General features: G+C 41.2%; 1 protein-coding gene across 1 annotated transcript; it reads left to right on the forward strand.

The window, feature by feature from the left end:
• Window positions 1-4,214: 4,214 nt before the first annotated feature.
• Window positions 4,215-11,684, forward strand: znf148 (zinc finger protein 148). The gene is given in 8 exon segments (XM_038720277.1): window positions 4,215-4,342; window positions 6,943-7,152; window positions 7,155-7,315; window positions 8,168-8,278; window positions 8,391-8,514; window positions 8,651-8,734; window positions 8,822-8,940; window positions 9,454-11,684. Coding segments are annotated over 7 exon segments (2,427 nt in total). The 5' UTR covers window positions 4,215-4,342; window positions 6,943-6,962; the 3' UTR covers window positions 11,092-11,684.
• The last annotated feature ends 3,138 nt before the right edge of the window (window positions 11,685-14,822 follow it).

Genomic DNA, 14,822 nt, shown 5'->3' on the forward strand with positions numbered 1-14,822 from the left:
AAACTTCCCTGATTATTTTATTATATATTTATGAATGCAGTATTGTGTATTATCAACGTTCTGAGGCCGGAATAGGTTAACAAATCCCCTCTCTGCCGCCTCAAGCTTCAATAATTTACTCATATCCCTAAATATTTTATGACTTCAATCTCAATTGAACTTGGATCTATCAAGGTGTATTAACATACAGAGCATTCTGAAAAAATCTGTTCTATCAGTGCCTGCCTGCCCCCCACATAGCATCCCAGCTGGTATGACTCTGTTATGTTTGTGGGATAAATTACCTGTATCACAAGTATGAAAAAGATCGCATGCCAATTAGAAACACATACTTCTTATAGCAGTAAAAGTTGGGAAAATTAAGGTAAAATGTTAACTTTTTAAGGTCACACAAAGTTAATACACTGCAGCATTGCAGTTTACATGTGTATTTAATGAGGGAAAACATTTCCACTAAACTTGAGTGAATTCCAGTCATGCTCATGTATGCAGGCAGACACACACACACACACACACATACACCTGTCTCCCAGGCTGAGTCCCGCTGAGCCTTCCCTGCTCCACTTTTTTTTTTCATCTGTCATTCTGGAGCATGTCAGTGTTTAACCCCCTCCCACGCTAGCACGCACACACACGCTCACTCACACACACACTCACACACACACACACACACACACACACACACACACACACACACACACACACAGCCTTTCTTCTTTAACAAACTGCCCAAACATACACAGTCGCTCAGACACAGCTTTTTCCCTTCTTTCCACCTTAACAAACACACACACACAGACAATCCAGGGCAGCAGTTAAAACAGTTGAAGCAGTTGTCATGTACCTTTTCGCTCTCTCTTGCTCGCTTTATGGTGTTGGTGGGGCTGATAGAATCTGAACTGTCATTTACAGTCTGTGTGTGTGTGTGTGTGTGTGTGTGCTGACAGGAATCATTTTGTAGTCCAGTCAAGGAGGGCGTCTGCCATCCCACCAGACTCTCCCTTTTTCTCTGCGGGAGAGGACACTCAACAGTTTAGGAGGCTGCAGGGTTTCTTCCTCATGGCTGCATCCAGCATTTAGGCTGCTTATGGATTTTTAAATACGAGAGTGTGCCGCCCGTATCTCAAAATTTGAAGGTTTTTACGCTTAAACATGCACTATCTTTGTGAGTGGGGGAGTGGGGTGCCTGGCTGTTTAAATCCGCTGGGGTGTTTGGAAAATAGTGATGTGGCCTTCCATAAAAAGGCGGCTGAGTGTGAGCTGCAGTCAGTGATTATCATTCGGCAATCCGTGATCAGTTTCACTTTATAAGGGACTGAGTCATGCTTTCCTCTGTAAAAAGGACATCCTCCTTACATCAAGATGTGTAACAAATTTATGTCTAAAAAAATTTTTCTGCAAATGAAGACAGACTAGGTTGGTATGCACCCCTCACTACATTCCTGCTTAAATGCCCTAAAAACCCATAAAAGGCAACATGTCCTTGGTGTGTCCTTCACATTATTCACTTTAGACTGTGCACAATTTGTTAATTTTCCTGGTTCCTGCTGCTGCTGGAGATGAAAACAAAATGCTTTGGACCTAGATAAAAAAATGGCAATAATGTGTCCAGTGTTTAATAGCTTAATGGGCCATGTGATGTCATGTGGGCATTTGGGGTCAAGTCAACCTGTATGCGATTTTGAGAAGTCCTTTATTGAGTGTGGCCAATAGATGCATGTGTATGCGTGTGCGTGTGTGTGTGTGTGTGTGGATTTAAGAACATCTTCCTAAGATTGGACATAGCATGTTGAACAAGCTCACTGATGTCAAGGGGAATATAAATGCGCTATGCGTAAAAGCATTAGCGGGGTATTCATGATAAGGAGTCAAAAACATGGACACACAAGGCAGATTAGGAATAAGACGCACAGGAGCCAATGGAGATAATCCTGTTATCTCGTTGGATGTAAAATGCCAATGTGGAAGCATCCTCAGAGACCAAGATGAACTGAGCATGAACTAATGCTGCAGATATACTGAAGGAGAAGAAGGGGGGGGGGGGCAAAAAATAATATTGGCAACCTGATTTAAACACTGTTGTTCTTGACCTTAAGGGACACCCACGCCGTTTACCGCAATGTCACCGGCGGTCTTCGTGCTCCGTAAGAGCCCACACACGCGCGCCCGCGCCGTCTTCTGTTTGACACCAGTTCAATATCCTCCTGGTGACATTGTATCACCTTTGAGAATTCCCTGACAGTAACAACGCCGGGGCCGTAATAAATAAACCGGTATTGATTGACGATCGCTATCAAGTAGAACAGAAAGGAATTTGGGTCTCTGCTCATTTAGGGTTTGGGATACCAGGTGCCGGCGGAGACGCACTTCGGTCTTCACCTTCTTACCAGAGCGCATTTAACATTACGCACAACAGGAATGTGCGCGCGCGCGCACACACACACACACACTCACACACACAGACACACAGATTCACACACACACATCCAGAAACATAAGCTAGAAACACCAATACACAACAAGAAAGACATGACAAAGGGAAGACAGTAGACTTACGAGATGACCCTGGGCTCTGCGGGCTCCTCTGTGCGCCCCATTGTGAAATTCCTGTTATTCCCGTTTTAACGGAATCCTTAAATGCCGTGGTCGCAATCCACGTCTCTGCAAATGTACCAAAGGATCACATAGAGGATGAGGAGTATGGCGAAGATGAAGAGCGCTACTAGGATGGCCTTGGTCACCGGAGAGATGAGCGACTGCATGTCAGGAGCAGAGCCGGGCAGAGCGGCGTGGGGCTCCGCGTCTGTCCGTCCTCAGTCTGCGGTCTTTCTCGCTCTCCACCTCTCCTCTCCGCCGCTCCGGTAGCAACTGTTGAGGACGGAGCCCGGGGCTTTGTCGTGCACGAACACACACATTTAGAGCCTGGCGCACATGCACATGCACTCCACGACGCGAATTCTGACGGGCGATCAGATCCGGGCGCGCAACGCGTGGGGGCTTCCCTTGCTAGAAGAGGCGCAGGAGTGGGCAGTCAGTCCCCAGATCCACTCTCTCCGGCTGCCCGTCGCACATCAGAAGAGACAAAGACAGTGGAAATAGCAGCCGTAGTTCGTTCAAAGAAGGTTGTGCTACAAAAACCAGATGAAACTCTGCAGGTGGAGGTTTAAATTGAATCCAGCAGAGACGTTTCTAGACACAGAGTGGAGAAGTCCTAAGTTGCGCGCCGAGCTGCTGCACTTGTCGGCAAACAGGTTGATTAGTATTCCTCACGGCGGCGTGCGTGTGTGTGTGTGTGTGTGTGTGTGTGTGTGTGTGTGTGTGTGTGTGTGTGTGTGTTTGTGTGCGTGTGTGTATGTGACTCGGCTTGCCCAGCCATCACGAGCCGCAAGACCTTTTGTGGCAAAGCTGTCAGTCGAAAGATGGGTAGGATAAACCCACATGGTTTTCAGTTAAGCTCTTTATTGTTATTTTACATTGTTTTTATAATTTTGGCGTGCTGCTGCCTTAACGAGCCCTTTCAAAAAAGAACTAATCCCTTAATAAAGGGCAGATGGTCTAAAAATGTCGTGGAAAACGGTTGTCAAGTCATTGTAATAATGCAGATGTAGATGCAAGAGATAAGCACTATTAAATGTGACAAGGTCATAATTTAAAAGTCTGTTAGGCTACATATCTTTTCTTTTTTGGGGGGGGGTTCTTTTAAAAAAATATAGGCATGTGCCAAACTTATAGGCCTATGGTACTTTTGTAACTTACACGGTCACTATCACCTAGCAAATTTAGGAATTCGGCGTTGTTTCAAACATGCCACAAGAGTAGGCTGCTGAATCCTACTTCATCCGGAAATACAAACACCCCAATCGCATGTATGACTGCATGAAACATATTTTTCATGTAGCCTCTAGCCAACTATTAGGCTCGTGCTTAATTTCCGCGTGAATTCCATCAGATGACCACAAATCATATTTAGCAGGCTATTAATAGAATTCATTATCCATGCTTAACCATACGTTGATAGGCCATACATATTTTTGAATGACTCTATCAAAAAGGCTAAAACAGCATTGATAACAAAGGGCGGAAATGACTGACGACAATTGTAAAGTTATAATTTAAGATCATTAATAGAAGTAGGTCGCCAAACTGAAGCATGAGGGGAACATTATGAGCAGCAGTGCCGGGGAGCGCACTGTTCCTCTTTAACCAACGTTCACCACTAGATGGAGACAAATAGGCTACACATTTTAATGCCTTCATGAAATGTGATTATTCCGCACACCATCATAGTCTGTAGTCTTGCATAACAATCATGACAGCTAAACGGGTTTAAGACGCACAGCAGGTAAGAACAAACAATGCACTTTGAATAGTTGACATATTACGTGTGCGCAACTGAGACGTATGTTATTGTTCGTCTTTAGTGGTGAGCTAACGTTAGCTAGTTAGCTTCACCAGCAGGCAGTAACATTGTGTCCTACTGAGCGGAGTGGCTGAGGAAGCTTGAAGCGCGATGCGAACCTGCTGACGAAGTTTGGTGAAATGTGCAAACGAAATTAGTGTTTTGTTTCTTGTGTGTCGTTTGATGCGAGCTGGATTTTATTATTCCGATACATGCATGTGAGAAGACACGTCTAATGTTATGTGGATGCGGTGTCAACTGAGTGTTAGAGTAACAGAGACGGACCAATGTTTGCAGCAACTTGCTAGCAGCTAGCCAACTAGCTTCACACAGGCCGGAGACGTTTGTTAAGTGAGTCCAAGTAAACCAGAACATCCGGTCGCAGACTTAAAAGTAAAGCATTTAGTCATGCCGTTTTTGTAATGCTTCAGTCGGAGAGCGTTAATGCAGATTTTCCTTAATAACAATAAATGTTCGCTACGTGTTCAATAAATGAATAAATGTTTGATTTAATTAATTTGAATCACCAATAAATTAGCACTTAAATTTTCTATAAAGATATTTAATTTGTTGGCAAAATGGGACTGTAAAAATATTTTACTAAATTTACTCATGTGTAGTGTAGTATCTTATACTTGTGCATTTGATTCATAACAGTTCAAAATAGTACTGTTGCAGCAAGACAGAGGGTCAGTAACCTTCTACGGGGAGAGCAGTGATTGGTGGTTATGTGATGTGATGTTATGTTGTTTTGTTACTTCAAAATAGTACTGTATGGGTTTGACCTTTTATTTTGCAGACTCAGACCCCTCTATGGTACCTAACAGATACCTAAACATTTCCTATATAAGCTTTGTTTGATGTACAGAGAGACAGAGTGGCCACCGGGCTGGGTCACTCTTCAAGCTGCTGCAGAGTTTGTAATTGATACTGAACTCCTTGATGTAATAAACTTTTATGATCAAGAAAAGTGTCAAGCGGGTTTCTTCTCAACACATCATCGCAGCATTATTGTTCGGACACCACAGTAGCCTATTGTTTTGTATGTCCAACCTCAGATTTGTTGTGTTGTAAAGTGTCGGCGTAAAGTGTTTGTCCTGTTCTGACCATAAAGAATAGTTTAAAACCACAATTAACTGTCTGGTTTCTTCAACTTTCACTCAGCAAAAAACAGCTTTTATAATCGAAACAGATCATTTTTGATATGTTATCGAATGATATGAAATTTCTTATCGCAATAACCTTTTTGACCATATCGCCCAAGCGAAGGTATTGGTTTGAAATGAAAGTCATCTGAAATATTATAAAGAAAAGTTAGTACGTAACGTTAGACCTGCATTTGTATGGTTGATGTAGTTTGTGGCACAGTTATTACAATCGTAGTAGACCAATTTGGTTGACATTTAAAATACAGTGTTTCTCTTGGACCATGTGCTCCTTATGAAGTGGTGGACGGGCTTTTATTGTGAAGGCACAGTCGCCTCACTTCCTGTGTTTCTTCAGCAGCTGTTGTAAATGTGATGTAGCAGCTTTGACAAGCGCGGCTAGCTAGCTGGCTAGCAAGAGACTTAACCCACTTAACCTACGTGACACAGTGAGTGTGTTTACATATGGATCTAAGAAGTTGTTGTTGTTGTTGTGTGTTTAAACTGTTACAGATCTGCTTTACTGTCTGCTGTGTCAGTCTATACTCGCTACAGTGTCAAAGCTGTAACCAAACGGCCTACAAGTGCTACGTTAGCTAGCTTCACCGTCTCAAGATCTAACGTTAGTGATTGCTGGTTAACTAATTAGGTCTTGTTGAAGTGTAACGCAAAGTAAGGGCAACACCAGTGACAAGTTTCAGTATAACATTTATAGCTGGTTTTCCCACTGTTCTTTTAGTTCAGGAAATATCCTGCTGTCAACGTAGACTGACATTTAGCCGTATTTGAAAGAATTATAAAAAATAATCTGCCTGGCTCGTGAGTTAAGTGTATTAACTTAAACAAGGTGACTGTACTCGTTTTACGACGTAGATAAATAAAATTCAATACGTTCTCAACTTTCTGAGTTGTTTCACAGTGCTTTCTATGTATATTTTGATACATGAAGATCACAGTACAGCTGACCCAGTTACAAAAGTTGACACTTTACTGCCAAGAGGCATTGTTTTGGCAAAAGATGTGGAGTTGAGAGGGATCATTACTCTTAACATTTCTTTTGTAAGGTTGCAAATCATATTCTGAGAGCATTCCTGTACATGCAAGTTGTGAATTAGGTAGTGAATGAAACCAATTGGGACTACAACATACATAACCAGATTAGATCTAGTGTTGTTGACTTGTTCTTCCAGGGGTTAAGTGCCAACATGGGTCCTTCAGGTGTTGTGGTGCCAGGAATTGTAATTTTGCTCATACCTTGTTGTTTTTTTTTTATAGTCCTCGATGGTGTAATGTCAAAAACAACTTTAAAGAAGAAAAAAAAAAAATTTGCATTGAGTATGTTTTACATTTAGCTTGCCAACTTTGTTTAGTCATCCCTCTATTTATTTCTCTCTACAGATTCAACTACTCTATGTAAGATGAATACTGAGGACAAGTTGGAGGGTATGCTGCTGAAGTGCAGCAGTGGAGGAATAGATGGAGGAGGAAGAGTCGGGCTGGTCAGCGGCGGAGGGCTGGTGGTGATGACCCTGGGGGAACGATCGCTGGCTAACCACCCTCTGTTGGCCGAGGACGAGGACGACGAAGACGATGACGAAGCCTTGACCGGAGCTCGCTGGTTACACATGACCTGGTCCCTCCAGAGCAGCTGATGATGCAGGAGGAGATGACGAAGAATGGTGGAGGAGGAGAAGAGGAGGGAGGAGGCGAGGTGGGAGTGCATTTCCCCCTAAAACTCACCAATAAGTTGCCCTACTTGCTTCATATGCCAGTGAGTTCCTGCTGGTTAGGAAGTAGTCCATATATTGATAAGATTATCTGTGTGGATACATGTGTACGCACAGTCTGCACGTGCACGTCATCATAGCGAGTCTCCTTTCATGTCAACCTATGCAATGTCTTTTATGGGGCAATAATTCCTTCAGCACTGAAAATTCATTTAGGTATTGACACAATGCCGTAGAAGTTTTAAGTTGAACCATGCATAGTAGTCGCACAAAAACTGTTTAAAGCAGATGCTGGACCAATAGAAAACAAAAATGAACCATGTGAAAAAGAGCTCCCTTAAGTTTTTTTTAATTTATCATTATACTGCTCTTCTCACAGATTATGTCTGAAGCAACATCATTCAATTATTCAGTTATTTTCAGCACCATTGAAAATGGGATTAGGGATAATATATTGTTGTGCAGGATCACATTACTCTCCCTTGTGTACCTGGTTTGCACTCGAGTAAAAAGGTCAGGAGCCTTCACAGCAAAAGACATTAGGCTAAATTTTTTAACTTTTTAATCTTTTACATTACAAAACAATAAAAATACAGCACATGTGTTTGTATTGTATATGTGTATATGTATATTGTAAATGTAATTTCACAGCATGGCCTAGGTTTTCTAGGACCCGAGGGAATTCCTTCGGGTCCATTATGGCTTCAGCCGGGGGTCATCCTCAGCGGATGCTTGAACCACACCAACCGGCTTCTTAAATTGTGGAACAGCAGCTGCTCCTTGATGAGGTCCTCTCACACTGGATGGTTATCTTCTGCTTGTGCTATTGTACCTGGCTGGCCCGGATAAGCTGCAGGGTTAAATATCTTACCCATCTATGCTCCCTACTTTTGCAGTTGAGCATCAAGCAGGAACTACCAGTCCAGATGAAGAAGGACAAAAAAGGAGTTAAGGACCTGATGGTGTGTCCTAAGAAGAAAAAAAGGAAGCAGCGTTCCCCAGCAAAGGTGCTAATTAATTTTTTCTCAGAAAAGTTTAAATTGCCTGACATGTGTGTGTGAGACAGTGACAGCTATAAGACTAAAACAAATACATCTTTGCTCCCTTTGCTGTTTTTAGATTCTCAGTATCAATGATGATGGCTCATTGGGCATACAAAACCCCAAGTGTCACATCTGTGTTCACTGTAATGCTGCATTCAGAACCAACTACCATCTACAGAGGCATGTCTTCATTCACACTGGTATGAATTACTCAGTTTCTTGCTAAATAAGTCGTAACTGTCAAGCAAAAGAGGGGCGATGCTAAATTAAAATGTCACCTTGAGTATTATATGAAATGTAGTGTATGTATTGTTATTTATATGATTGAAATTCCAGGTGAGAAGCCATTTGAGTGCAGCCAGTGTGATATGCGCTTCATTCAGAAGTATCTTCTTCAGAGACATGAGAAAATCCACACTGGTGAGTGAAGAATTAATGCAATCAGTGGGCACTAGAATTATCATTTTGGTCTTAAGTGAATTTTTTTTTGTGTGTTTCTCTGTTTAGGTGAAAAGCCTTTTCGCTGTGATGAGTGCGGGATGAGGTTCATCCAGAAGTACCACATGGAGAGACACAAGAGGACTCACAGCGGAGAGAAGCCCTACCAGTGTGACTACTGTCATCAGGTAAACTCTGCTTTTGTTGGCTTGTAAGTCAGTGCATCTGGAAAGCAACAAGACTATGGTGGTGCACCCATGTATTAAAAACTGCACTCAATTATGAATTGGTGCCATATTAGTGGTCTTAATGTGTGCGGCACTGCAGGATGTGATCACAGAGCGTATAGAATGAAGTTAAGAAAATACTGGCCGACGCTTCTGTATAGTTCGCTAAATTCCTCCTAGGCAAGTCGTGCCACTCGGCCGCCATTTTGGCAACGCCCCTGGGCAGCTATTTTGGACTAACAAGACCAGGCTCCTGTCTGAATGAATGGGGAGAGAACCAGAAATGCACTTTTACTGGTCACCGGGACATAAAAACTACATGAATAGAGAATCAGCAGAGTTGTATTGAGGATGCGATTGAATGGCGTGTCTCCTCTAAAATGTCTTTGAGTTAACCCAGTCTTTAATGGGTTATCGCTACATTGTGTGTCTGTTTACTGGTTAAAATATATGTATTTTGTCCTCTATCCACAGTACTTCTCCAGAACAGATCGGGTTTTAAAGCACAGACGAATGTGTCACGAGAATAGAGAGAGAAAGGCCAACAAGGCAGCTGGTAAAGTTGGGCCTTTGCGGGAAGCAGATTCTTTAGGCCTCTCCTTTCTTACCAAAGAGTGTTCGCTCCCCAAGAAGAAGCGGCAAAAGTGTGCAGACAGGAGTTCAGGTGCTTCCACTGCCAACCAGCCAGATGGGCCAGCTGCCTCTGTTGTAGGAATGGAGGAAAAGGAGGAGCAGAGACAGAATAAAATTGAAGGTCTACCTCTCTATGCTGTGCCCTCCAAAGTCAAACATGAGTATGTGATTGCAGATTACTCCGTGGAACTTCCTGAAGAAACGGCCGGCCAACACCAAGAGGGAGAAGTGTCTTCAGAAGACACGACTCCTCCCAAACTAGTCCTGAAGAAAGTCCCCAAGAGGAGTCTTAAACAGTCTAATGAACAAACTCCTCCCTGCCTGTCCACTTTGTCTTCCTTTGAGGAAAACACTAAGGTCACACAGTACACCTTTGAGATCGTGGACAAGCAGGGCCTTTTAGACGTAGAGAGCAACACTGAACTAGAGTCAGTTGAAACTCTTCAAGGAGGTCCAACAAAGCCAGCAGCTAGCAGCACAAACTACGACGATGCCATGCAGTTTCTCAAGAAGAAACGTTACCTTCAGGCTGCAATGGCCAACAACAGTCGGGACTACGGCCTGAACACGAGCAGCATTTCTTCTCAGCCGCCTGTTACACAAACTGTGGTGTCAGCCGTCATTGACGAGACCGTCCCTGCCACCATTCTGGAGCCCCAGCCCATCAGCGCAGAGATTAAAGCCACACATGACAAGCATGTGTTGCCAGATGAGGTTCTCCAGACGCTGTTGGACCATTACTCCAACAAAGCCAATGGGCAGTCAGACATTTCCTTCAGTGTGGCTGATACCGAGGTGACGTCGAGCATATCCATCAATTCCTCTGATGTTTCAGACAACAGCCCCGGGGAGAGTCTCGGAGCCTCCAGTGCCCAGGCTCAGCCGGCTACCGAGAAGGTCAGCCTCTTGCAAGAATACTCCAAGTTTCTCCAGCAAGCACTGGAGAGGACCAGCCAGAACGACAGCTACCTGACCAGCCAGAGCCTCAGCTTGGTCTCTGAAAACCCCACCTTAGCTGGGCAACCTCTGTTCTCCACTGAGAAACAGTTTCCTTCCCCCAGCAGGTTCAAATCAGGGATGAGCTCTCCGCTAAGGTCCACTTTAGAGAAACCTCACTTTGGATTACTGGTTGGGGACTCCCAGCACTCATTTTCATTTTCAGGTGATGAGACCACCCCTCCCTCCGCAGTGTCCCCAGCTGAGGAGGACTTTTTGGGGCAGGTCTCACCCTCCAAAAAGACAGACTCTCCACAAGGCATACTGCAGACATTTCAGATAACCTCCTTCGATCAGAACTTCAAATCAACTTTTCAGACATCAAGATCTGGATCCTCTGCACAGTTTACTGTTGCCAATGGACAATTAAGTCTTCGAGGACACAGCACAGACTTCTCAGAGTTCCCCTTAGTCAGAGTCACTGAGACCAGGTCTCAACTGAACTCCTCCCCTGATGTTTCATCCAGTGAAACCTTTGGCTGAAGGCGGGGGGGGGGGATTAATTTCTGTTCATAATTTCAGCAGCACTTTACATGTCTCCTGTTTTGCCAAAACGAGTCCCATTGCAACTATGTGCTATTTTTTTTACAGCATTTTGTTTGGTTTTTTTTTTGTTAAATGCAACCTTACAGAATGGAAATATGGAAAATTGATAAATCACAATTAGCATTTCCCCCTTTAAAAAGGTAATTGGAATTGTGCATTGGTATATTTCTTGCTCCAGAATGTAGATTGAAAGATTAAGACGCAACCAAAGTGAAATGCAAGAAAGTGCGAGAATGAAATATCCTATCATGCCATTGCCATATAGTTTATTTTTAATGTTTTGTCAGTCGGTTTGCCTTGCACAAAGAAAAGATCAAGTCACTCTTGCTGCTTAATGCAACATTTCCACTTATTAAAATATAGGCCCTATTTAAATATGCCTTTTTTGCTCTCACTGTATCTACCTCCCCTTGCTATTTATCTGGTCCACTCCTAGAAACCTTTTATTCCAGCTGTGTAATTCCTGTTAAATTGTCTACTGAAATGACACCACGATTAGATCAAATCGGATTCTTCTTCACTTTATGTTGAAGTTATGTTGAAGTCACTTTACTGTCACCTGAAATGGGTTTTTCCACATCATATGTGTAATGAATGCTACAGGAAAGATTTAACTGATTCTATGTGACTGAAATGGAATCTAGTTTATTTTCTAGTTTATTTGGTTGTAAAGAAAGTATAGTTTTTCCTAAATTGTTGAACAATGTGTGGATAAATGTATTCCCTCTGTGGCTGAATTTCTTAGCACTGGTTTTTACAATGTCACTAGTGCAGGATAGGCTCTGGAATAAAATATAAAAGGCTAAGTTGTATTAGATTTAACCTTTTCCCCTCCTTCTAATCAAATAGCTGCATACATGTAATGGTTGCAGGATAATTCAGCAGTATACGTGAGTTATAGTGAAATTACTTAAGAGGATTGTGCTTCATTCTTGCACAATTTGCACATTTTTCACTAAAGGGAATGTAGGGCATACTATCACAGTGGATGAATTGCATAATACCTTTACTTGCAAGGCAACCTTTTTTTGTTAAATGAGACTTGGCCCTTAGTTAAAAACCCTTGTGTCAGATTTGGGTTGTTTGAATTGAAAAATGATGCTCATTGCTTTTGTCACTTATGTCACTCTTGTAGCTGCAGTTTTATAGTACTTATAGATTGTTCTTCTTGGAAGATGCACAGGTTTTGGGGGGGCACAACAATGTGTTTAGATCCCCCTTGTATTGATTGAAAGTCAGGTTTTATTATAGGCTATATTATGAGAGAAATTAGGTGCTTTGTTTTGCAGTTTTCTTAGTTTTGCATCTGTGCCTTTTTGTTTTATGCTCTTTAATTCCAGCCTTTTGTTTACTCATTCCTGTATATGTATTTCTTAGTCAGTGCTCTGAGGCTACTATTAGTTCCACTTGCACAGTAACAACAAACACATAAGCTATCAACCTATTCAGCCTGTAATATGCTGAGAATCTGGGAGCTTCATTTAATTTTGCCCATCACATTTGTATTATTTTAGCTCGAAATCACACCAAGTTTAATTCTCAAACTATTATCTGTTCTTGGAAGGAAATAGCATTTTCATGGACTGTGCTGCAGTATGAGTGCAGAATCATGTTTCATCTGTACTTTTCATAATAATCACCCATTTACTAGAATCCGGTAGTACTCCACATGTGTCCGGGCCTTAGTGGGGAAAAAAGCGTTTGAGTAAGGTCTCTTCTGTACTCTTATCACACTGTTGATTATTTTCCATGTGTACATGTGTGTGTGATGTCTTAGGTGCTATTGTGTGAAACACTTTTCATATACGCCATCAAATTAGGTTTGAAAATTGATGTTAAGCTCCCTATACAGTTCTACCGACAATCAGGGACAGACAGGCACCCACATTAATCATCAAATACTTTATTTTTCCACATCCAACATTCCTGCTAGAATGTATAAAAAATATCCAACTGTAAATACATTGTATATTTTTATGTTCCAAGAAGTACTGTTAGGTCGTTGTGTGAATAGACAGAAAAGTCTTGTGCAAGAGACACTTGTAGTCAGTGGAAGGCACATTAATTAGTTTTCCAGCATTTATTTCATTCAACAATGAATCGATATCACTTGCTGACAAGATGTGGCTTTCTGAGGTTTGTATATATTTCACCACTGTTATCAGAAGAAAATGTATGGTTTTTTTCTTTTTTTTTTTTTTTTTTTACAGTTTTATTGATGATTGGTTAAAGTGAATTTAGATCTTTTTATGTATATGCAGTTGATTGTGCATTATGGGATTCACTGTATACAGCTGTTAATGAAAAGCCACCACCCCCAGAAAATTTACTCCACCTGAAATCAGTGTTTTTAGTATCAAATATTTAACCTCAACAGCTGTGGTCAGCTTGAATTCAGGACGGTTAAAATACATTTTGGTTGGAGTGTAATTCAAAAAATAAGTTTTGTGGTTGGAATATTTCACTACCTACCAATTTCATTGAAGCAGTTATTAAAAGCACAGTGCAGATGAGTAATTCTGCGTCGGTAAATTGTTTCCCACAAAGTCATTATGGAGAAGTTTAAATTCAATTAAGCAATTGCATCTGTTGATGGAAATTCATAAATTATATGAGCAGTACTCTGGTATTTTTTTCCTTTTAATTAACTATTGTCAGTAACATGGCCATAAGTGTCCTTGTATAAGCTAGAGAAAAAAAAATTGTTTTGTGTAAAAAGATCTGAATTATGAATTTTTTGATAAAAACTATTTTTGAAACATGTCATTTAAGGCACTGATATGTACAGTATATCATATGCAATCACTATTGGTACCCTCATTTATCTCTGTACAAGTCGTTTGTGTCAAGATCACTAAAATGCGGACCGGAATCTGAACTTTGAATTTGGCATTTTCATACTTTTAAAGGACTTGACGAGGAAGCCCTACTGCTTCACTGTAAGGTTGATCTTAAGTTAGACAGTAAGGTTTATTTGCATGGTCTCTAACTTGTTGGGTCGCGTGAACTTGTTTTTTGAATAATGTGCAGCTTTAATTGTAGCTGATTAATTTCAGTCAAGTAACCCATATGATTAGATTTTTGCAATATATTATGATTTGTAAACGATCTGATTAAATTGTTGTTTTGATTGTTGTGTGTCATGTCCTTATGAATAAAATAATTCACAGTATTTGACCTTGAATTGTTTTTTGATATTCAAAGGCCATTCAGCTTATAGTGCCATTCAGAATACAATTTACTGTATATGACATTCATAGAAAGTCTAGGAAACGATAAAATAATATATGTAGTTGGTTGAAAGTGTAGGCTGCAACAAACAATACATTGATTGATTATTTAGGCATATAGATGAAATGTTAGGCAATTGTTAGAAAAATGTCCATCAAAAAGTCCCAGAGTACTATTTTAAGTCTTAAAAAGGTTTTGTCTGATCAGCAGTCCAAACCAAAAGATATCCATCCTCACATTGGAGAAGGTGGAATTGGGTTTTCAATTGAAAAATTATTTAAAACAATTAAAAATATTTCAAAATTGTAATAAACATAAATAATTGTTGTCATTAGTCTAACCATTTCAACATTAAATCCACATATAACGTTATTTGTAATCAAGTCTGTCTCTGTCACTTCCTATTGTCAGAAATAGGCTTAAAAAAACCACCCTCA

The sequence above is a fragment of the Micropterus salmoides genome, unplaced genomic scaffold, assembly GCF_014851395.1.
Source record: "Micropterus salmoides isolate LMB-PRFRI ecotype aquatic unplaced genomic scaffold, ASM1485139v1 Ms_hic_scaffold_15, whole genome shotgun sequence".
Taxonomy (NCBI): domain Eukaryota; kingdom Metazoa; phylum Chordata; class Actinopteri; order Centrarchiformes; family Centrarchidae; genus Micropterus; species Micropterus salmoides.